This window comes from Natrix helvetica (assembly GCF_964273705.1).
Source record: "Natrix helvetica genome assembly, chromosome: W".
Taxonomy (NCBI): domain Eukaryota; kingdom Metazoa; phylum Chordata; class Lepidosauria; order Squamata; family Natricidae; genus Natrix; species Natrix helvetica.
Genome location: NC_138555.1, coordinates 44052096 through 44077098, shown reverse-complemented (window position 1 = coordinate 44077098; position 25003 = coordinate 44052096). Strand labels below are relative to the sequence as shown.

General features: G+C 42.4%; 1 protein-coding gene across 1 annotated transcript in view; it reads left to right on the top strand.

Moving 5' to 3' along the window:
- Positions 1 to 25003, top strand: part of LOC309400281 (DNA topoisomerase 2-beta-like) — a gene marked incomplete at both ends in the record, with an annotated part of 193697 nt that overhangs the window by 115986 nt on the left and 52708 nt on the right. The window contains 6 exon segments of the mRNA XM_081968694.1: positions 7698 to 7829; positions 9495 to 9633; positions 20917 to 20960; positions 20962 to 21075; positions 21161 to 21286; positions 24180 to 24290. Of these exon segments, the coding sequence (XP_081824820.1) occupies positions 7698 to 7829; positions 9495 to 9633; positions 20917 to 20960; positions 20962 to 21075; positions 21161 to 21286; positions 24180 to 24290 (666 nt within the window).

Below are 25003 nucleotides of genomic sequence, written 5' to 3'. Positions count from 1 at the left end.
ACTTAGTACATGGCTTCAACTTAATGCCTTCCACTATTTTAGCCGTTTGTTGTAATGTTTTAAAGTTAATATGCCCCAGGCACCTGTGTAACAAATGTATGCATTCATCATGCTGTTTAGCATTTGTATACACAGAACTACACTTTCATCAGACATTACATACAAACCATTCTTTAAATTAGCAGTAACCATTTTACCTGCTTTCTCTATGAGACATTTATCTCCCCTAAAGGTTACTACATAGCCAATCTTAACTAGAGCTCTTACTGATAATAAATTAAATTTCAGTTTAGGTATATACAACATGGATAACTGCTCATTTACAAATGAACACCTTGCCATACCTTCACCAGATGCTTTCACCCTCCATCCATTTGCCAAAGATACATGTTGCTTGCTGGCAGACATTTTTATAAAACAATTCTTATTTCTAGTAATGCACTGTGATGCTCCACTATCAACAACCCACGAATCATGGTTTATTGGTGCATTTCTAGAGATAGTCAAAGTAGACATACCTAAATTGACATTAGCATGTTTCTTAGCCTTTCTAGTATTCTGTTGTTTTGCATTTTTACAGAATCTAGCTATATGCCCCTTTGCCCCACAAGAAAAACATTTTCTAACAGTATAGGCAGTCGAAGGTGACTCTTCATTTTGTGGTGGTTTCTCTCTCAGTTGCTCTCTTTCCATCCTTCTTCTGGACTATTCCAACAGGCGTGCAGTTATGTCAGTCAATGTTAGTTCATTTCGGGTTAGGACCTTGAGGGACGATACAAAATCATCATAACTTTCATCCAGTGATGATAGAATGATGTAAATTTGATGTAACTCTGAGAAAATAAGTTCTTTTTCATGTAGCTCTTGGAAAACTCCCTTCATAAAGTTTAAATGAGCTAACATGTCTCCACCCTTCAGAAGACGTGTCCTAAACAGTTTTCGGGTAAGATGTATATGTGCAACTACAGTGTCACGTACATATATCTTCTTCAAATTCTCCCAACATCTTGCTGCAGAATTCTCCCCACGAATATGAACTAACTGTTGGTCAGTCAACGTTAGACCAATTATACACAATGCTCGTTCGTTGCATCTTTGAAACTCTGCTATCTTCTTGGCATCATCCTCGTCATCTGGATTCCAAGAAGTCACGTCCAGTGGATTCTGTACAGCATCCCACAATCCTTCAGTACGCAGGAGTAAGCTGCACTTCATAGACCAGGAAACATAGTTTGTTCCATCCAACCAGGTTATCAGTGATAAATTTGCTGATGGTGCGTGTGCCATCTTCTCCATAATAGTAAACACTTATAAACTAAACAGCTATCTGTATACGGTATTGCATATCAACACCAACTCTCTTTTTAGCTACGTCTGGTACACTATGGGTACACAGGGTACACTGGGCCCATAACCAGTGTTAATTAATTAAGCTCCCCGTTAGAAGAGCGAGTATGCAGAGAAGCGTAATGAGAGTGATATGGAATAACACGCACAAACCAGCATACAGAGACACTGAATAGTATAAAAATATAGTAGTTTACTATGTAGAAATATAGACGTATTCAGAGTCCGGTTAACAGTCCAAGTCATACACGGTTCAGTAATGCAGTTATCAAATAGTCTCAGTTTAACACACAAAGTAGATAACAGTTGCAAACCACATTACCTCAGTAAACACCAACCAGCTTCTAACAAAAACACAGAGAGAACTAACAACCATTCTGGCTCCCTCTTATAGCTGCTTGAGGTAGCAAGCCAATTACATCTGTTAAGCATTTAAAGTAACAGTAAAGTAATCATAGCCTATATACATTGGCAAGCCAAGCCTAAGGTTACATCCCTAACAGTTACCTTGTCTTTTTGAAACATGTTTCTTTTCACATCCAGAGAAATATTCTGCCTTTTAAATATTTCCTTGGATATTTCATTTTTCTGGGAGAGGGCTGGCTGATAACTTTCCACAATCCCTCCTTTTTTTTTTCAAAACATGTGAGTGGAACACACATGTTCTTGACAAAAGATCAAAATTGGTCATATCAGGGAAACTTAATTTTTCTGATGGAAAGGCATTGAGAGAGACCGCAGAAGGATCCCTTCAGTGGCTCCCAGAGAGCTTTCAACCATGAAGGTCTAGCTGCCAGGGTAAAAGATTTGGAAATAAATTTACAGTATCCAATTTTCTATGCCAATTATTTTCAGATGTTTGATGTCACTTTCTGTGAGCTTCCAGACAGGTTACAAGCAACTACAAGTCCCAAAAATCCTTCACAGCCATCGTTCTGCCTTTTAAAGAACCATTTCCAAGGGATGGTTCTTGAACCTGCCCTAGCCCTTATTTTAGTGAGGCCAAATTGAGATTAGCTAGTGTGCAATCCAGACTATTTAATATTTTTAAAATTACACACAATGAGCTTTGGGATTCCTACTCCTGAGACTGCCGGTGCAACATATCCTGCTTTACTGGGCAATGTGTTTTTTTCTTTGTCACAGTGTGGGCTTGGGTTTTTTTGGAGATCCTCTCTGCTAGCTCTTCAAGTGGGGGAATTGCCTGAGGGGAATTGACCCTCACCCATGGGATTAAAAGGGAGATATCACTGCTTAGGTTTTTTTTTTTGTCAGGGAAAAAAATCAACCTAGAAGCTTTGTGTGGAGGAGATAGTTTCAATCTAATTCTGAATGGGATCTCTCTCTCTCTCTCTCTCTCTCTCTCTCTCTCTCTCTCTGTGTGTGTGTGTGTGTGTGTGTGTGTATGTGTGTGTGTGTGTAGCTACTTCTATAATACATAAAATACAGACATTTTGGACAAAATTTCCCTCCCACTAGACAGAAATCTAAGGTGTTCATATCTTGCTGTGCCAGCCATTCTCAAATACAATTCTTACATGAATACATTAAACTGATTACAATATAAACGAGACAGGAAAGAAAACATTACAATGAATTTTTGTGAAGGAGGCAAAGAAAGAAAACTTTGCAATCAATTTTCACCCTCCCCCGTAGTCTTTACAGATGTCTTCTGGAAATTGAAGAGTCTTTTGGTCTTTACTTCATCTCAGGGTCCTTTTTCATGTCTGCTGGATGGCATTAGGTTTGGCTTGCTGGTAAGAGTGGTCAGTCAGTCTTGGTAGTCTGTCCCAGGCTTGGCTAAGTTTTTTCCTCATGTCAGGTTTTATCAGGAGGCAATCACCAGCAGCAAATTCAAGAATTATGGTTTGAGCTAGCAGTCCTTTGTTTCTGAGGTGAAGAAGAAGTATACAGTTCTTTACAGACATATCTTTAGTCTCATGTTGTGGAATTTTCCCCATTCTGTCCAAGTGTGAAAATCCAAACATTATTTCAGAAGGCAGACAATGTAAATTTCATGGAACATGACATTCCCACTGCCTCTATGATTGAAACACTTTTGCAATGATGAGTAAATTTCCAAGAGGGACAACAACTTGTGTTGCAAACAAACAAACAAACAAAATATCATAGGGTAGAGCACCTTGACTCATACGCATTTAAAAATGCACTCAGGCGTAAAAGAGGGAGGGAAGAAGAACAGCTTTTTTTTAAAAATGCAATTTTTAAAAAAAGGTACTTTGAGTCAACACTCCAAAATATCAGATTCCATTCAGATGGAAGCAAATTCTCATTAAGTATGTTAAAAAATTCTTAGGTGTGCATCTATACTAATAACATGTAAAATTGAATGGCATTGAATTGATTGTGATATGTTTGACTAGCTGGCAAAATAAGTAAGTTTGGTCTTGAAGCTGTGGGGAAGGGGAGGGTAGTTAGGATTTAAGCTGCTCTCTGAGTTTTCCCATGCTTGGAGAAAGAGCCACATGTTCCCCAAGGAAAGAAAATTGAAGATTTAAAGGGACAGGACCTCCCCCAGGCCTGAAAGTGTTGTTCCATGGCATTTGTGCATGTATGTGTGTTTGTGTGTTGAGATCCTTTAATAATAGAAAATGGAGCTCATTGGCTTATGTACAGCTCCCTGAAATAATTGTAATAATTGCTTTCCGTGAAGAAAGAATGTAATGGGATTTTTGTATGTGAAATTATTTTACATAAGCAGTCTGAATGCAGTGCAAATGTGAGTATGTTGATGGTAAAAGTTGGTATGAATGTACTTTGATTCCCTTTCATATAAAGAAACAGTAAGTTGCAAGGTTGTTTAATGGTATGTGTGTGTATGCATGTGTGTTATCATTTCCAAACCTGAAGGGAGGGTGAGATCCTCTAATAAAAGAAAATGAAGCTTGGTGGCTTGTGAAAAAAGCCTCCTGAAATACTTATTATGATTGGTTGGCATGAGCAAGCATGAAGGTCTGATTGCAGTATAAATGTGAGTATGTGTCCCCGATGCCCCAGGGAGTGATAAGTGAAGGGATCCAGAGACCTGTGACTGCCTGTGTGAATCCCCCCCCCCCTCTTCCTTCTGGGCTATTCTTTGGAGGGAAGCAGGAAAGGCGGGGAGAATGAGTGTCTGCTCATTTTACCATGAGTGTGTGTATGAAATGCCCCCAGTTGAAGTTACCCCCGTTGTTCTATCTCCTTAAGCACTAGATTGTTAATACCTGTCTCTACCCTGGGGTGTTCGTTTCTAATTTGGATCTGCCAGCGGCGCTGGCTAATTTTTAAAGATCCAAACTCTTCTATCTTGATCTCCCAGCAAGCGTGGGCATATTTTTAAAGATCAAGATGTATAGAGACAATGTATAGAGATGTTTTGTCCACACATTGTTTGCATTCAGCCAGGGTTCTAGGTTGGACCTCCCAGCAACGCTGGCATATTTTTAAAGATCCAGCTGTATGGAGACTTTCATTAACACATTGTTTGCATCTGGGTGGGGTTCTTGATTCATCGGATGGTGGCCAGAAATTAGCAATTTTGTTGACAAAATCTAAATCAAAACTGCCTTCTGGAGGCCAGGTTTCTACTTTAGGACCAATAGAGTAGGTTGCCCAGATAAATGTGCAGAGGGTTTTTGACTCAGGTTGAAGGCAAACCTTTAGTAGGAATTTCCTTCATTTCATACATGCACACACAAGGCAACACTCTCCTCCCCCCAAAGGGGAAAAAAATCTATACTCACCTGAACAGTACAATATTCTAGGGCTGAAAGACATGAAAACAAGGTTCGCTCCCCCACAGAAAAGGCATTGTTGGAGGATTAGAGGTAAAGGAGCGTGGGGGGGGGGGGTAGATAGCTTGCAGGCAGAGTTTGAAAAATAAAACCATCAGTTACTAAACAGATAAACATTATGGGGATATCACAGATGAGAAATGGGGTCTGGATTCACATGCTTCAGGAAAGAAATGAACAGGTAAAATCATTTAAACACACAATTAATGAAAGGATGAAACTTTTCTTGCAAATGAACTTAAAACATTTCCTGGGTTGTTACTTTAAGGTATAGGGAAGGAAGGAAGGAAAAAAAACCTTCTCTTTACTCTGTTTCTGCTGGCCAAACACAAAGTAAAGACTCCCCCTGTCAGGGGAAAAAACACCCTGGAGAAAATAAGGTCTATGGACCGGGCTGATTCCCTTCAGCATATCATTGAGGTGTTAAGAAGGAAAAAAATAAAAGTCTTTGAGAGGTATATTCTAATTAATAAACAAACTTTAATAAAAGTAAATAAAAGTAAATAAAACAGAACTAACTAATGGTTACATTTTGATAATAAATGTTCCGCCTGCCAGCATGCTTGGCAGTCGGACAAAGAACAAAGGAATAGTTCTGGAATGTGTGAAGCATGCGCAATAAATCACTTTCAGATAACTTTGTTTTATAACCTGCGCAATAAAGCTTTCTTAGTTTAACTCTTGAGTGTCAGTTTCCAGTCAGTTCATATCTAGCAAACTTTTTAACATCGTGACACCCCCCACCTTCACTTAGTTTTCTGGGCCCAACAAACTGAGCGAAGGCAATTTCTGCCAGTTTACTCCTTTCTTTCTTTGAACACTTTAAAATTCTTGTCTGTTGGATTGGAGACATGTTAGTTGCAATTACCTTGAGGGTGCACAAAGACTTAGACACACATTTACACAAGGACAAGGAGAAAATAAGGGGGGCAGGGGGAAAGAACTCTCAGGTTTACGCATCCTAGTCATTCCCAGCACAAATCTGTTAAATTAGGGAAGGCACAAATCTTAACAAACAAAAATACGTGGTTGCATAGAAGACGGAGAAAGAGACAAACAGACAAGAGAAAAAAAGTAACCCCAACATTTTCCCTTTTCTTTTAAGTACCTTTATCCAAATTAGTTTTCCTGTATCATCTTTCAGCAAAGCCCATTTGCCACAGTTCCTTGCTCTCCATGCCAACCAAGATAGCATGTGCCTGGCGTCCCAGGCTTCAAGGAAATCTCCAAGAGAAATTCCTGTCACCCACGAGCTAACGCTTCCCATGACCCTTTACATGTAGGCTCACTTTGGCCTAGCCGGGTGTCCCGCCGTAGGTTTTCGGAAGAAAAAAAATTCTGGGAAGGACTTCGATTCCCTCAACGAAGTATTCAGCCCCTTTCCTTGTAGGGAATTCTGCTAAGGTTTTCCGGATCCAAAAAGGTGACCCGGGGAGGACCTCTGCCCCTCTGCAGTTAGTACCAGCACCTCCTTCTTTCTTTACGCACAATGAGCCTTTGCTTTTTTGCTTTCACAGGACAAAAGCAACAACAACAACAGCAACAAAATTTTCATTCACTTTTCCATCCATTTTCACACACACTCTCCTTTCCCTAACAGAAGGTCCTGTGCTCTGGCCTGATCCTAATACTTTCCAGGCTCCCTTGGTAAAACACACAGAGGAACCAGGATCCAGCTGTGATTGGGAGAAAGATTTCATCACTCACACACATGCAGGCATACACACATTTCCACGCTTTGCCATGCTTTAAAATTTAGAGGTACTCACCTTCTTTCCAGGCAGCCTTTGAGCTCAAACTCAAAACCCCTTTAAAACCTAGATCCAAATGGCTAAGGCCAAGATAAAATCCACCCACAGACTCAATGGGGTCTGTGCTGGCATGGGAGGCTTACCTGGGCCATATCCATTGGTTAGGCTAGCTTGGAGTCCCATCTGTGGGGTGCCAATTGTTGCAAGAAATTTCCTTCTGGGTTCGGCTCCAAGTGGGGAAAAAGACACTGGAGACATGGAGGCTGCTTGGAAAGATGGTTTTAATGGTGGACAGGACCACATGGCTTGAGTCCTGAACAGAAAAGGTGATCACATGCTTCAATGTTGGAGAGAAGAAGAGAAGGGCAGGGAAGGGGCTCGCTAGGCTTTTTATAACCTGTTCAGTCCCAGCTCTCTGTTTCCTGTTCCTGTGTAAGAAATGTATTCTGATTGGTTGTCAGACTCACATGGGCCCATGCAGGGGCAACTCTATAGGCTGAGTCCAGGTTTGGTTGAATTCTCAGAGTTCTCAGATGCCATGTGGTCAGTTGAGTAAAGGCTTATATTATCATGCCTTCATTCCCATCCCCGTAGAGCTGAAGGGGAAAATTCTTTTATTATGTAAAGGGACTGGCTCAGGTTTTAATGGATCATGGACAAAAGTGGGGGCAGTAGGCTGCAGGGAGAGTTACCTTGTCTTTTTGAAACATGTTTCTTTTCACATCCAGAGAAATATTCTGCCTTTTCAATATTTCCTAGGATATTTCATTTTTCTGGGAGAGGGCTGGGTGATAACTTTCCACAGAACCACATATGGGTTTTTATTAATTGTCTCATTGAAAACCCTTCTTTTTATTCTCAAACAAAAGAGAACATGACACTCCAGCCTAAAAGTTTTCGGTCCAAATGTCAATTATCAGAAAAGTTTTTCAAAGCAGTAAGTATTCATAACCATAATCATTTGAAGAAAGTAAAATGGTCAATTTCTTTAAGGAAAGTAAAATCCATGTTGGGGTTTACATTTCAGAAGCTGGAAAGTAATAAAGAATAATGTTCTGACATTTTAAATGAGGGGGAGGGGGAGGGGGAGGGGGAGGAGAAGGCCAAGCTTCTGCTAGGGAGACGGGAAAACGAAACAGGTCGCCTCAGCGAGCGCCACTCTTCCTCTCAGTTGCCTCTCAAGGTTGGCTGGGTTGAACCTGCAACTGCCCTGAAAGCAGCCAAAGGAGACGTTTTCCTGCTCGGGGCTTCTACCTCCTTTCTCCCCCTTCCCAGTGATGAAAGAAATGTCCTTCTGGGTTCGGCTCCAAGTGGGGAAAAAAACACCAGACAATGGGCTATCAAGCCAAACCTCCCATGCCGCTTTCTCACTGCTGCAGGGGGAGCGGGCAGGCCAAAGTGTGGATAGGCAAGCAGAGGGCATGGCTGCGTTGAGGGGAGGAGGGGAAAACACAGGTATGTAGGGCGCCCGTCTGCCCGCTCGGGACCTGCTTGTTCCTCTCCCGGGTCTCTCTGCATCCCCGCTTTCATTCCCGCAAAACATGGCGTCAGCTGTGAGGAGAAGCAGGGTGGGCGAGAGTAGTCGTGGGTCCAACCCAACCAACCTCGAGAGGCGGCTGAGAGGAAGAGCGGCGCTCGCTGAGATGACCTGGCTCGCTTTCCCGTCTCACTAGCAGAAGCTCGTCTTTCTCCTCCCCTACCCCTCATTTCTCCCTGGCCATGCTTGCCTTGTGCCGCTCCACCACCGCACAAAGCAGCTAGATGGGGGAGGGGGTGTATGTGTGGAGGTGCTCGCTTGCCCCCAGCATTTGGCTCTGGCGCAGCCCTGGCATAATGGGCATTTCCCCTCTAGTCGCCAAAACTGACGGTGTCTTTTTGTGTGTGGGCGCGCATGTGCATGCATTTCTTAGTCTTCATAATTATGCTTTCGCTGGAAGGGGGAAGGGAAGCCTTTTGTTTATTGTGGCTCCTGCAGTTGCCAAGTGAGAAGAGGCGAACCAAGCTGCTCTTCTTTAATCGGAGAGTAGTTGCTGTGTATTTTTAGGCCACTGGCAGTTTTTGACCATTTATTATGTGCCTGAAAGCACCAGCCAGCCTGCTTCGTTCTCCGGCCCCTCTCCTTCCCTCGCTCGGCTGCTCCTGCCAGGGTGCCATCAGGGCAAGCGGTGTGTGTCTGGGGTGTGTGTGTGTGTGGACCATTCGCCACTGAGGTAGAAGCAGCTGCGGCGGCGGGGAAAGTAAGGCTTTTTTGCTAGCCTCCCAGCTGGCAAAACAGAATTCTTTGCCAGTTCGGTGGGCATGGCTAGGTGGGGGAGCATGTGACTGAGTGGGCGTGGGCGTGATTGATGTCAAGTTGGCCACGCCCACTTAGTCACATGCCCCCACCTAGCCACGCCCACAGAATCAGTAGTAAAAAGTTGTAGAAGCCACCACTTTATATAATATACTGTGTGGCTTTTTAACAAATTATGAGAATGAAAATAAGGAAATATTAAGATATGTAAAGAATAGATTGACATATTTCTGTGGTATATTCTAAGAAAAAAGTAGATTTTAATGCTTTTGGTATTTTTAAATGTGACTGTGAATTCAATTTTTATAGGCCTCTAACTGTGGCATTGTCGAAAGTATACTGAATTGGGTGAAATTCAAGGCACAGATACAGCTGAACAAAAAATGTTCATCAGCGAAACATAGTAAAATTAAAGGCATTCCAAAACTTGATGATGCTAATGATGCTGGTAAGAACTAACAGTCATTCAGGATATTTCTTATAAATGCATCCTTCCAAAGTCACTAATTAGTGAGTACAAACATGCATATACATCAGGAAAATATTCTTGCAAAGTTGAACATGCTTGTTCTGACCTAGGCTTCCTGAGACAGTAAAAAGCACACACTTAGGCCCAAAAACCTTCTTTTTATTTCAATGGCTGTGAATTATGTTCATTCACAGCCCATAATGAGTCACAAATAGTTTGTAAAGAGTCTGACAGAAGTCTGCCAAAGTCTTTCGGGATAGGGCTGATAAGCACCCACCTTTATCCCCTTGAAACTCTGCCAAAGACCTAATTGGCAATTAGCTTTGCAAGGCCACATGGAGCACAGAGTCAGAACAGAGCTTCAGACTTTAAACCAACCAGAACGAACAAAGTTGCTTCCTGTGAAAGGCTCACGTGCCTTTGCTCCTCCTTTATGTCTTATGGGAGGGGCCAATCATCTCCAAGCCTTACTCCCGAGTCGTCCTTTTAGTCTTAACTGTTCTTGCCTTCTGGCAGCTCTGCACATTCGTGCACTGGGAACAGGCTCCCCCTGTTCCTCTGCCTCGCTGATGTCCGACTCTGGAGGCTCTGGAGGCAGCACATAACTCCCAGATGGCACTGGCCCACTCTCTGCCTCAGACACAGAGCCCTCGTCCGAGCCTGCCCCAGACTCCAGGAATGGCCCATGTTCCTCCCCAACCTCCCCACTGTCCGACTCTGCTGCAAGCTCCTCAGGCCGCCCAGCGGACCACAACGATGCTTAAAAATATGTATTTTTCAGCATAGGTGAATTCTCATACATAATTACATCATGGTTAAGGAGTATACTATTTAAAAAGATAATTCATGTCAAGTGTCAGTCATTTGTATATGAAATGTGTATATTTTATGTTATCTTTTCTATTGTTTTATTTTCTTACAGGGATGACTTCTTTTCCTGAAGGAGGGCTGGATGTCAGCCTCTGATTTTTTTTTTTTTCCGGCTGCCATTGAAACGGGGGGGGGGTATTTGGGAGGGGAAGATTTGGTACAGGAGAGATTGCTCCTTGGAGATGAAACCCACATGACACCTGGGGGATTTGCAGATTGGACAATGGGATGGGTGTTACCGGGGGGAGGGGTTGGACAAATATTAATATGTATGATTTCGTGCGCTTTTGCCTCAGACCTTGCTTTCCTTAGCTGCTATCTTTTCATAACCAGTAAAAGTACTCTTAATTCTGCAAAATGGAGTTAAGTGGTTTCTTTCTTGGTTGCTGAGGGAGGCCGGCTTGACATCAAGTATGTATCTCTGTATTTTTAATAAACTGTTTTTTTCCCCTTAAAATGTGCTATTCTCTAAGAATTAACGTTTTGGCTAAAGATTGCTTCAGCCAGTGGTGGGTTCCTACTGGTTCGCACCAGATCGTGCGATCCGGTTCCAGACCGAACACGGAAGTAACCGGCACCGGCCCTGTCGCTCGCCGTTGCAGCTAGCTCGCTCCCCCGCCCATCGCAGCTCGCTCGCTCCCCCGCCCATCGCAGCTCGCTCGCTCCCCCGCCCATCGCAGCTCGCTCGCTCCCCCGCCCATCGCAGCTCGCTCGCTCCCCCGCCCATTGCAGCTCGCTCGCTCCCCCGCCCATCGCAGTTCGCTCGCTCCCCCACCCGTCCGCACTAGGCTAGCCCAGCCCACCGATCACTGATTGGCTGGAGTCCAGCCAATCAGCTGGAGGCGACCCGTTTAAAAACGTGGCGCCAACGGCCAACATTCCTCTTTTGAAAAGAGTCTTTCTCTTTTGGAGACTTCTCTTTTCAAAAGAGTCTTTGCTTGCGATAGCTGACCGGGTCTGGAGTTTCGTTTCTTCTTCCCTTCACCTTCCAGGAGCTGCTTCCCTCAGGTAAGCAACTAAGGCGGGGCGGCGGGAGGCGGGCGGGCGGGCGGCGGCGGGCGAGTTTTGCGAGGGAAGGCCTTTATTAGGCCTTGCCGATAGAAGCCGCGGCCTCGCATAGGCGCATGAGGCGGCGGGAGGCGGGCAGGCGGCAGGACTCGGGAGGCGGGCGGGCGGGCGGCGGAGGCCTAGCTTGCGCGAGCCGTGGGCTCGCGTAGGCCACACGGCCGAAGGCAGGCGGGTGGGCGGCGGAGGCCTAACTTGTGCGAGTCACGGGCTCGCGTAGGCCACGCGGCCGAAGGCGAGTGGGCTCGCGGCAGCAGCAGCAGTGGCAGCGGCAGCGGCCTAGTTTTGCACGGGAAAGCCTTCTTCAGGTCTTCCTTCGCAAAAGCCACGGCCGCGCGTAGGCCACGCAGCCAAAGGCGGGCGGGCGGGCGGGCGGGGATTCCTAGCTTGCGCGAGCCGCGGCCTCACGTAGGCAATGTGGCCGATGGCGGGCAGCCATTTATCCAGAATGGTAGAGGATCTCCTGCTTCAGCAGAGTGTTGGACTAGAAGACCTCCAAGATCTGTACAGAGCCAATATGAAATAATTGCACTCTAGATTTTCAATTTTGTTGTTGATGTTATCATCCCCAATTTTGTCACATCTTATCTATGATATTTTGGCCGAAAAATGCAAGTGCAAAAGTAATATGAAAAGCAATGTGGTATTTTTAGATAACCATTCTTTTTATTTCAAAACCATCTTGTTTATTTTGTTATGCTTGTTGTTTGGAAGTATCATATCTTCTGCACATATTCTTTCCTTTTCTCTTTATTTTAATGAAATATATATTTGGCTAACCTGGGAAAAAGAGAAATTATGAAAACAGATCAGCTCTTTTGAGCTGGAAAAGTATAAATGGACAGAATATCTTAACAGGAAGCTTTCAAATAACATAGCTAAAAAACTTTTGTAAACAGACAACGGTATGGTTTAGATCATGAAGTTAAATAGTTAAATATGACATTAAATAGTATTATATAATGTTTATATATCAATTTCCAAATTTTATTCTATTTCAGCTATAGTATTGTTCAGCAACATAGAAGAATTCTAGAAGAGAAATAATGCGTAATAAGCAAAGTATGTTTAGAATGATATATTATTGATCTTTCATTCACTGAATTAGTAAGAAAAATAAATTTAAATTGTCCCAGTGTTATTTTCCAGTTACAGTACCTTTGGTGATGGAAACAAATAAATGCCCTACGAAATCTATTGTATATTTACTTAAAAACAAATCTCATTATTGTAGGAAGTTATCACCCAGCCCTCTCCCAGAAAAATGATATATCCTAGGAAATATTGAAAAGGCAGAATATTATATTTTCCTGGATGTGAAAAAGGGAGAAACACATTTTAAACACAAAGTAAATTCCTGCAGCTTCCGGCCCATCCCCACTTTGTCAATGGGCCATTAAGAAGGCCAAGCTAAAGGAGAATGTGGGTATCGTTTTTGATTTAAAATGCACAATTTAATGTGAATGAAGTATAAAGAATGATTGTAGTAATGCACGGAACTCAAATGTAACCAATTGACATGCTAGATGGAAGTTGTATTGAAGAGTGTTTTGTGTGTGTGTTATTTGTCTAATTAAAACAATAAAAAAAGAAGGCCATATTTTACATAATAAAGAGTTCTCCCCTTCAGCTCCAGAGTGATGGGATTAAGGCAGGATAATATAAGCCTTTATTCAACTGACCACATGGCATCTGAACTCAATCAAACCTGGATTCAAAACTCAGCCTAGAGGGTTGCCCTTGCATGGGCCCATGTGAGTCTGACAGCCAATCAGGATACATTTCTTACACAGGAACAGGAAACAGATAGGTGGGGCCGAACAGATTATAAAAATCCCTGCAAGCCTTTCCTCTCTGCTCTTCTCTTCCCTTCTCTTCTTCTCCACCAACATTGAAGCATGTGATCACCTTTTCTGTTCAGGACTCAAGCCATGCGGTCCTGTCCACCATTAAAACCATCTTTCCAAGCAGCCTCCATGTCTCCAGTGTCTTTTTCCCCACTTGGAGCCGAACCCAGAAGGACATTTCTTCCAACATTATATCTAGTGGGGCTTACTCTCACAAAAGAGTAAATATTTTGCAGCTTTCCTATATATTATGATACACTGTTAAAACAGAGAAGTTACACACTTTAGCTAGTAATATTTGTTTCTTCTTAATTGGGTGCTATGAATATTAATTTTCTGAGCATTTTAAGTTTTCAGTTTGTTCTCAGTCCATATAATAAAACCTTTCCTTTGCTTATTAAAAAAAAGGAGTGGGGGAGGGAAGGAGGGGACTTAACTACATTATGGGAGGAAAGAAACCCATTGTAAAACTTTTATGTAACCTTTGTTGTATATTGTTAACTATAACCCAAGTAACAGCATTCCTGGAACCAAATCTCATCCCAGAGAAGGGTAACATCTGGGAATACCTAGCAAAAGAGGTACTCAACACTACTGATTTCTGTTTAGAAGGTGGGAGATCAGTGAAAGACATCCTCAAGACATGTTTAATGGGAGTAGCAGTAGGACCTCAAGCCATCCACAACCACACCAGGCTTAGACACTTCCCCATCACACCATCATATTCAACCATTTATGACTGGGGAAACATCTCTAGAACTAAAGCTCTAGATATGTACACCCTTCACATAGCTGCTGTCACCACTTCATCATGGTGTTTTAGAATCGAAGGATGCAAAGCACAGGAGGGTGAAAAGTGCATCAACCTAAACAACACAGACCTTATATGCAATCACACTGAGTACATTTCCTACTCCTATAGCTATATGAGGCTACCTCATGGCTGGTTCATGCTGTGTGGTCTGCAGGCCTACTCATACTTACCTGCTAATTCCACAGGGGAACCATGCACCCTGGGCAAATTAACCATGTTAATGCCCGCCCTACAGAGGCGACACAGAAGGGCCTTTCACTCCTTAGACTCAGACTGCGACTCCAAAGTGTCCCTGCTAACAAAAGCTGAATACGTTTCATTGGCTGTATCACTAGTGGGAGTGCCAGGACTAGCAGTGCGGAATTCCAGAAATTTGAATAGCCTGGCATGTACCCTAGCGAAAAGTTTAAATTCGACTTCCCATGCTCTGGATGCCTTAAACCGAGAGCTAAGGCAAGTTAGAGAAGCCACCCTGGAGAATCGTGCAGCAATAGATTTCTTACTATTAAAACATAACCATGGCTGTGAGGAATTCAGAGGGTTGTGCTGTTTCAATTTAGACCAAAGCTCGGAGGTTGTAGAAAAGGACATCCATCAACTGAAGGAGCTGGCCCAAAATATTGGCCATAACCAATCATCCCTAGATTTTTCCTGGCTCTTTTCCTGGCTGCCAGACTTCCATTGGCTCAAAATTCTACTGACAGGAATTGTTGCTGTTTGTGTCATAGGGGCCCTCATGTGTTGCCTTTGTCATTGCATTCCTCCCTGTCTGGCCTGTTTAAGGACTTGCCGACCCTCTCCTCCCCTACCAGATACCATCAGGCACCAGGAAGCCCTCATGATGATTCAGATTGACCATGTGTACCAAGTATACTCAGACACTACGCTAGAAACAGAAAAGGTGGAAGAACACACATAGTTGCTGTCAACTCAAAAAAGAGAGAGAAAAAGAAAAGGTAGGATTGTGGGAAGGGAACTTCACCAAGACAGTGTTGTATTAGGAAGACCAGTACAGCCCATAGCCAAACTAGAAGTCACTAGAATAACAAAGCCAGCATACATTCTAAAAGAAACATCCTGAGAATAATTACCAGGATATCAGGACAATTAGAAATAGCTGCAGAGTACAAATAATACAAAAGACCTAGGAAGTGCAGGAAGAAGCTACCTTTAAGAGAAGGAAAAGGTCAAAGACTGATTAGCTCAGGGTGAAGATGGAAAAATAGGAAATACAGTAGAAGACACTAGGGCTCATCCCTGTCCCATGGGAAGCACTTTAGGGCAGAGGAATAACAAAACTCAGGACAGTATTAGAACCATTAGCAAAGGCACACACAAAAAGGGATAAAACAATAGTACAAAGAAAACAAAAGGACTCCAAAGAGGAAAATGGGATAAAAAATGTACACTTTCTGTATGTCGGGGTCAGCTCACCCAGGAACGCTGATCCACATCACTGTCAGTCTTGCTTTCCTGAAATAATAAAGTCAACTTGCTTTCAAACGCAGCGTGCTTCGATCCTAAATTCATTCTCCCAGCCGGGAAATCCGAACCCGCAGAGGAAACCTTTTTCCATTTAACAGTTGTATGTGACAGATCATTTTTTAAAATTGTCTTAGACTATTTAAAAAAAGATTCTATTCCCAATAAATTAAAATAAACAATTTTAAAATATTATATACTCAATACTTTTAAATGTATTGTGCATAGAATTTTTTAAAATAGTTTTATTGTAATTTTTTGTGTATGGAATATTTTAAAATGGTTTCTTAGTTGTATGTGACAGGTCCTTTTTTTAAATTGTCTTAGACTATTTAAAAAAAGATTCTATCCCCAATAAATTAAAATAAACAATTTTAAAATGTTATATACTCAATACTTTTAAATGTATTGTGCATAGAATTTTTTAAAATAGTTTTATTGTAATTTTTTGTGTATGGAATATTTTAAAATGGTTTCCTTTTTAATTGTGTGTGGAATAGTTTGAAATGGTTAAAATCTAAAACATTGCTGGTGAAATAACAGTAACAGTATAACTTAAAATAGTTACAGTATAAGTTATTGCTGGTGGAATAATGGTAACAGTTTACCATGGCTGATACAATACCTTGCAGTATAAATTATTGCTGGTGCAATACTTAACAAAAGATTTTTTTATTTATAGAATTTTTTTTTCTAATTATTTTTTGGGAATTTTTATTTTTTATGGTTTATAAATTGAAATTACTGCAATAAATGTTTTTTATTTATTTATTTATTTGGAGTTTTTCCAAATGTTTTCTTTGTGATGCACTATGTTGCTTAAAAGTGTTCAGACCAGGTTTATGTGCCTCAAAGTGGGTGCTTTTCTATGGGCAGGCCAGGTTGGTGCAAGGCAGATTTAGTGTGTTTCACCCTCGTTGTTAGGTAATTCTGAGGTGGTTGATGGCTCTGTGAGCTTCCTGGCACTGTCCTTTATAATTTCCCACAATGTCTTGATAATTTTTATTCCAGTGGCTTTGTCTTCCCTGTCCTTAGGGTTAGGGAAAAAATAACTGGTCGAAGTGATGTCCCGGTGTGTGGAAGACGTACGGGTCTGGATGGATGACAACCGACTCAAACTCAACCCCTCCAAGACGGAGTGGCTGTGGGTACCAGCTCCCCGGTTCAGCCAATTAATTCCATCATTGGCCATCGGGGGCATCCAACTCGCCCCCGTGGAGCGGGCGCGCAATTTGGGCGTCCTCCTGGATGCCCGGCTGTCCATGGATGACCATGTGACAGCCGTGGCAAGGGGGGCGTTCCACCAGGTTCGCCTGGTGCGCCAATTGCGCCCCCTACTGGACCGGGACGCCTTACGCACGGTCACTCATGCGCTGGTGATGTCTCGCTTGGACTACTGTAACGCTCTCTACATGGGGCTTCCCTTGAAATGCACCCAGAGGCTACAGTTGGTCCAGAACGCAGCCGCGCGGGTAATTATGGGGAGTACTAGGTACTCCCATGTGACACCGTTCCTGCGCGAGCTGCACTGGCTTCCTGTGGTCTATCGGGTGCGTTTCAAGGTTTTGATAACGATCTTCAAAGCGCTCCATGGCTCAGGACCTAGTTACTTGCGGGATCGTATTCTGCCCCATACATCCCTGCGACCAATCCGCTCGCACAGAGAGGGTCTCCTCCAGGTGCCATCCACCAGGCAGTGCCGGGGGGCGGCGCCTAGGAGTAGAGCCTTGTCTGTGGCGGGCCCAGCCCTGTGGAATGACCTTCCCCCGGATATTAGGAATACCTCTGACCTCCGCTCCTTTCGTGTAAAGCTCAAGACCCACCTATTTCAAGTGGCTGGCCTGGCTCAACTTTGATCCAACTATATCGCTCCTGACGGGTTTTTTATTTGGGGTATTTTAATTGTATTCAATTATTTAGGTGTTTTTAAACATTGTGTTTTTAATTGTTTTTATTCATCAGCTCACCTCCTCCTTGTATATGTCTTGGTATACGTTTTTGTTATATGTATGTTTGTCTATATATTTATTTCCTATGTTTTATTGTACGCCGCCCCGAGTCCTTCGGGAGAGGGTGCGGCTAAGAAATAAATATTTATTATTATTATTATTATTATTATTATTATTATTATTATTATTATTATTATTATTATTATTATTATTATTTGCAGTCTTTTTTGGGGGGGGTATTATTTTTTGGTTTTTTTAATATTTGTTTATACATTTTAGAGACCCTACCTTACATAATTGGTGTTTTCTTTCATACTTTTTTCTGTTTCCGTTAGTTAGCAATTGCTAAAACAAATCCCATTTGAGAAAGTATTCAAAGCCTTCTTGATTTTAATTGTCAATTTATTTATTCCTGCACATTGTAATATTTATTCATTTTCATAACTCTGTTTTTCCACTGTTGTGCAAACACAATTCCAGCAGCTGCTAACATGTGTAAAATTAAATATATATTGTACTCCCTTTCAAATAGCCAACAAAATATTTCTGGTTTTAATTCCATATCTTGCTTTACCATTGCTTCTAACCACTAACTTCTGAATAGCTACTTGCATATATTCCTGTTTTTTGGAACTGATAACTAAATCTACCTATGACATTCATTCTTGAACTGAAGACTATATCTTTCCTGTTTCTCATCCTTCCTGAAAATACTATACATTGTTGGTTGAAATCAGAGGTCCCTTCTGTTACCTGTAGTCCTCAGCTTACAACCCTCAGTCCAATATTGTTTTATTTCTTTGGCAGGCAGTTAGTATTACTTATCATAATGAAGAGGCAACAGAGTATGACTGCTTTCTTCTCCAAAAAATCAAGAGTTGAGGAATCAGCTGATCCAAAACAGGCACCACTAGCAGCGCCAGCACCACCAGCAGCGCCAGCACCGCCGCCAGCGCCAGCACCGCCGCCAGCGCCAGCACCACCGCCAGCACCACCAGCAGTGCCAGCACCGCCGCCAGCACCAGCACCTCCGCCAGCACCACCAGCACGACCACTACCACCAGTTGAGGTCGGCGAAAGCAGCAAGTCCATCGACTCCACTGTAGTTCCACAACTTCCTGATTGCTGGAATTTGCAGCAATACAGTAACTTCAAGGACAAGTATGATGGAATGGCAGTATCTGACAAGAAGCTGGGTTGTGAGTACTGTGCAAAACCCATGTTCTCGTTGGAGAAAGGTATTCATGTTTCCAAAGAGTGGAAACATTTCCAGGTGGCACCAGCAGGGAAAAGCAAGGATGTACAACAAGCATCACTCCGAAAAAAATTAAGGGAACATTTTTAATCAAAAGCACACCTTATTTGCGTGGAGAGCAGGAAGCAACGGGAGCAGGAAGCTTTTACCAAATCCATGGATTAGTCAACTGAGAAACATTTATCCACTATTTGCACAATATTTACTACCGTTTACGATCTGGCGCAAAGATGTAATCCCTTCTCAGACATCGAAGCACAAGTAAATTTGCTAAATACGGTTGGAGTGGATGTGGGAGTTGGCTTGCATTCAAGGAGATCTGCAGTGAAAACCGTTGAATTCATTGCAAACCAAATCAAGACCACAGTGTTTTCAAGGATTATTGCAAATAATCAAAAGGTGTGTCTAATTATTGATGAAGCCTCAACACTTTCAATGAGACCAGTGCTGATAGTTTTTGTTAGAGTTGAGGATCCAGAGTGGCAAGCAACCATCTTCGTTGAGCTTCTGGAATTACAGAGACAAGATGCAGAGACCATATTTTCTGCAGCAATGGAAAGCTTGCATAGAGTTGGATTTACCACCGGATATCTACGCAAGAATTTAATCGCTTTCTGCTCCGATGGTGCCAACGTTATGCTTGGAAGAAAATCTGGAGTCAGCGCCAGAATAGCTCAAGAGTTCCCAAACATCATCATCTGGCACTGCCTGAACCACCGCCTGCAACTTGTGCTGGATGATGCAATAAGAGAAGTGAAGCAGATCAATCATTTCAAGATCTTCCTGGATAAAGTACACACCACCTTCCACAAATCCTGCAAGAGCCAGAATGACCTCTTCCAAATCTCCGAACAATTGGGCATAGAAATTGTGAAGATTGGCAGAGTTTTGGGACCAAGATGGGCTGCCTGTAGTTTAAGGGCAATCATGGCTGTGTGGCGTGCTTATCCAGCGCTACATCAGTTTTTCATTGTGTTATTCTTATGTAAGGTGCAAGTGCAAGCAATTAAGGTCTTGCTTTCTGTGTCTGTCTTTATGCAGGTATTTTGGGCAACAAAGTCTATTGAAAAGGTGGTGTGCAGAAGACGGGCAAGCTGGTCATCTCTCCTCCGTAAGTAGCTGAGTTTATTGCTGGCTGAGTGGTGTGGTCTGTTCTGTGTTCATCCTTGAGATGGTGAAGTGCAAGCCCTTCATGCTTTCTGTGTCTGTCTTTATGCAGGTTGTTGGAGCAAGGTGGTGCAGAAGACGCAAAAAAGGACAGTAATTTTCCTTTTTTATTATTTTGTGTGCTTGTTTCATCCTAATGCAGTGCATGCAATTAAGGTCTTGCTTTCTGTGTCTGTCTTTATGCAGGTTGTTGGAGCAAGGTGGTGCAGAAGACGCAAAAAAGGACAGTAATTTTCCTTTTCTATTATTTTGTGTGCTGGTTTCATCCCAATGACTGGCAATACAATACAATACAATACAATAGTAGAGTTGGAAGGGACCTTGGAGGTCTTCTAGTCCAACCCCCTGCCTAGGCAGGAAACCCTATACTGAAATAGTTCATTTCTGTGTGTTTTCTTTGTGCAGCCCATTCACTGGAGTCCGTGATACTGAACACTGGCAAGAACAGTCATCCTCCTTCTGTAAGTAGCTCTTTTATTGTTTTTGTACTTATTTTAATCTTATTGTAGTTCACCCATTGGGGCAAAGAATTCAGTGACATCATCTTGACCACTCCCACCAGGTCACATGGCTGGCAAGCCACTCCCACCAGGTCACATGGCCGGCAAGCCACTCCCACCAGGTCACATGGTCGGCAAGCCACTCCCACAGGTCACATGGCCGGCAAGCCACTCCCACCAGGTCACATGGCCGGCAAGCCACTCCCACAAAGGAGGCCACACCCACAGAGTAGGTTCCAAAAAAATTTGAAACCCACCACTGGCTTCAGCCCTCTTTCTTTGCTTTTTGGTTCCTCTTTTCATAATTTTGCAGGTGGCAAACATTCCTTGGACTGTACGTTAATTTTAACTGAGGGAAGATTCTGCCAAATCTTTGGCTGTCTCTGGTTTGGGTGTTATTGGAAGAGATAGATATGGAGTATTACCACTCAGGGGAAAAATTCGTAATGTTCGTGAGGCATCTCATAAACAGGTAAGACAAGCCATTTTAAAAATTATCTAGGGCATGTACATGTACTTACTAAAGTAGCTTATTTCAATTGTACGTTTCTACACAGATTATGGAAAATGCAGAAATTAATAACATTATAAAAATAGTTGGTCTGCAATATAAGAAAAGTTATGAAGATCCAGAGTCTCTGAAAACATTAAGATATGGCAAAATTATGATTATGACTGATCAGGTCAGTTTAAGCTTTAAAATTAAATATCCATCCAAGAATCCTTTCCTTTCTGATATTCTTTCTATTGCTTTGTGTACTTCTGATTTGCTTATCTGTATTATCCTTCAGACTTTGTTTAGTTTGCTGAAGTCCTTTCTAGCAATCTGTCTACTTTGTTCCTTGGTGACATTAATATTGTTTTTATTTATTAAAATAAACATCATAAACAACTTCCCATTGATTTTATTTTTTTTGAATTGATTGATTCTGGGCAGAAAAGATTTCCAATTATTCTTAAGGAGCTTCTGCAATTTTTAAAAGATTTTTAATAGGTGATTTATTTAGGGTGTTCTGCTAGTACAGTTTTGTGATATATTTTCAGTTATACCTATTGCATTTTTATTGTTCATATTATATATTTTATTTTTTTAAAATAAATGTGCATATGTTGCTTGAGTTCTGGACCTACATAAAGATAAAGTACTTAAAACTGTAATGTTCATTCAATTCTACATGAATTCTAGAAGGAAAATAGAAACAATACAGTTAGTCCTCTACTTGCAACCACAATTGAGCCAGGAATTATGGTCATAAGTCATTGTTGTCAGTAAGCAAGGTGCCCATGTGAATGCCTCACTTAACTATCACAATCCCAGTTCTCCCTGTTGTGGCTGTTTAGTGATTGCATGGATCGTTAAGTGGAGCATGGGGTGCCACAGTGGATGGGGGAGGCCCTGGGAGACCTGGCGCAGGCCAGCACTGCAGCACCTCCCCAGCTCACATGTGGCCTCACATGGATTGCAAGAATTGTGGTTGCTTCAAAAGTGGCACCTACTTTTGGGATGGCAACAGGTGGCTTCTGTATAGGAAGGCTGCACAACAGATTTGGTGAATCTCTTTGGGAAAGGTGATCTTTGGAAGAGGTAAGTGGAGTGAGGAATGATGGGACTGGGGAGGCCCAATAATGTGGGGCCAAGTGGGGTGGGAAGCAGGCCAAAGGCTTCTTGGGACACAACTGGGTGACAAAGAGTCCCAAGGGTCATTCCATATCAAGTGGTCTGGGGCTCCCTGCTTGAACCATCACGGATTTCAATGAAATTTGGTGTGAACATGCACACACATCCCCAGTGAACATTGGTAAAATGTTACATGTGCCGAAGCAATACTTGCGGAGATATAGTCATTTGTGTGACCCCATACCACAGCCTTCTATAGTATGACCCTGAGGGTTCAGCAACTTTGAGACATAATATCTCCGGCAATATTTTGTTGAGAGAAACAAAACTTGGCCATCTTGTACAACTTGTGCTCTATTAAACAAAATAAGAAAAACATTCTCATGAGCACCCTTCATCTAGATAATTTGGAGCAAAGTTGGCCGAAAATGACTGTGGCTTGAAAAAAAGTTAAAGTTTGGCCTTTTATATCTCTGGAAGGAAAGGTATGAGAAATGTGAAACTTTGTGCGTAATAACTTAGAAACACAAGGATTTTGAATATAAAATTTCATTCCTACTGCTTTCCAATAGTTCACAAATTGAGTGCAAAGTTGACAGTTTTTGTAAAAACGCCAAAAATAGGGTATTTTCAGCCCGCTTTTACAAAAAAAAGACCTGGAAACTCTGTTAAATCATTCTCATTAGAAAGAGCATGTTTCAACCCCCCTAAAAAAGTAGGGTTGGTGTTTCGTAAATAAGATGTGGTTCTGGAACCCACCAAACATCTTGTCTTTCAGGCCAATAAAATGAATGAGCAAGGCTTCACAGATGCATAAATGTTACCAATGCATCATTTTGTTCAATCAAAATTTCCACGACGTTGCCTACCCACCATTTTTTGTCATAAATGCAGGCAACATAACGGGGAAATAGGTTCAGCATCGCCATAATTTAATTCCGTGCATTGTAATTTCAACTCCTGTAGTGTCAACTGCTGTATATGCATGTTTGTTTGTTTGTTTAATTTCTATAGCAGTCCAACTCAACCAAGTGACTCTGGGCAGCTAACAATTCTAAAATTATAAAACAATTAAAAACAGTAAAAAAAGTAAAAATATCCACAAAATAAATACAAACGTCAGTTGTGATGATTAATCAACTAAGAATAAATCCAAGTAATGGGGCCCCTAACACATTCCCGGTCCTGGGTACATATCCAAGTTGTTAAAGCCTTACGAAAGGCCAATGGGGTTGGGGACATAATTTCTGAGGGGAGAATATTCCATAAGGCAAGGGCTACAACAGAGAAAGCCCATCTTCTAGTTCCTGCCAGTCAATACTCTTTGGCTGACAGTATCTGCAGCATGTCCAATCTGTTGGATCAAGCTGGTCAGATAGAAACTTTTGGAAAAAGGCAGTCTCTCAGGTAACCTGGTCCTGTGTCATGCAGGACTTTAAAGGTGACAAGCAGCACCTTGACTTGCACCTGGAAACACACTGTAGGAGTAGTGGTATTATGTGTGCCATGTAACCAGCACCATTTATTACCTGTGCAGCTGCATTTTGCACCAGTTGAAGTTTCCAAATGCTCTTCAAGGGCAGCCCCATGTAGTGAGCATTGCAGTAATCTAAGCGAGAGGTTACAGTGGCATGGGTGACGTTGAGCAGGGCCTCCCAGTCCAGGAATGGGTGCAACTGGCACACTATCTGAAGGTGTGCAAGAGCCTTCCTAGCCACAGCTGCCACCTGCTCTTTAAGCAGGAACTGTGAGTCTAGGAGGACCTCCAGATTGTACACTTGGTCTGGCTGGGGTAGTGCCACCCCATCCAGAGCTAGAGATTATCTGTGTGTTTTCTAAATTGCTTTCAAAGCACTCATAAATATATGAATCTTCATTGATTTTTTTTAAATAGCGAAAATGGAATCATCTGTAAAAGTTATCCCCTGTGATGCATTCATCTTTCCTTTTTTATTCAGGATCAAGATGGATCACACATTAAGGGTTTGCTAATCAATTTTATTCATCACAATTGGCCTTCACCTTTGAAACATGGTTTCCTTGAAGAATTCATTACTCCAATTGTAAAGGTAATTAACATAGTTACATACATGCTATAACTAGTAAAACAGAGGTAAAACTGTTCATTTAGTATTTGAAATGAAGTATTTATATTATTCTTCCAATATTCAAATGTATGTTCCACATATTTAAGAATGATTAGAGACTTAACAAAAATTTCCTGATGGAAAATTCTACAGACAGCATTTTGATTAGGAAGTACCAGTGTGAGAAAAAATTAAAAATTGTAAAAAACCGTCATCCCGATTTATGCATCTTGTTCCATCTTTGATGATAGGGGGAGAAATTTTAGCCCCCTCAGAGAAGGCTCGCAATCTGAGAGTCCTCCTGGACACGCAGCTTAGTTTCGAAGATCACCTGACGGCCGTGACCAGGGGGGCCTTTTACCAGGTTCGCCTGGTACGTCAGTTGCGCCCCTTCCTGGATCGGGGTGCTCTATGCACAGTCACTCATGCCCTCATCCTTTCTCGCCTGGACTACTGCAACACTCTCTACATGGGGCTGCCCTTGAAGAGCACCCGGAGCCTTCAGCTGGTCCAGAATGCGGCCGCGCAGGTTGTCATGGGGGTACCTAGGTGCTCCCATGTTACACCCCTTTTAGGCGGCCTGCACTGGTTGCCGGTTGTTTTCCGGTTGCGATTCAAGGTACTAATTATGACCTTTAAAGCGCTCCATGGCTTAGGCCCAGGGTACCTGTGAGACCACCTACTGCCACCAGTAG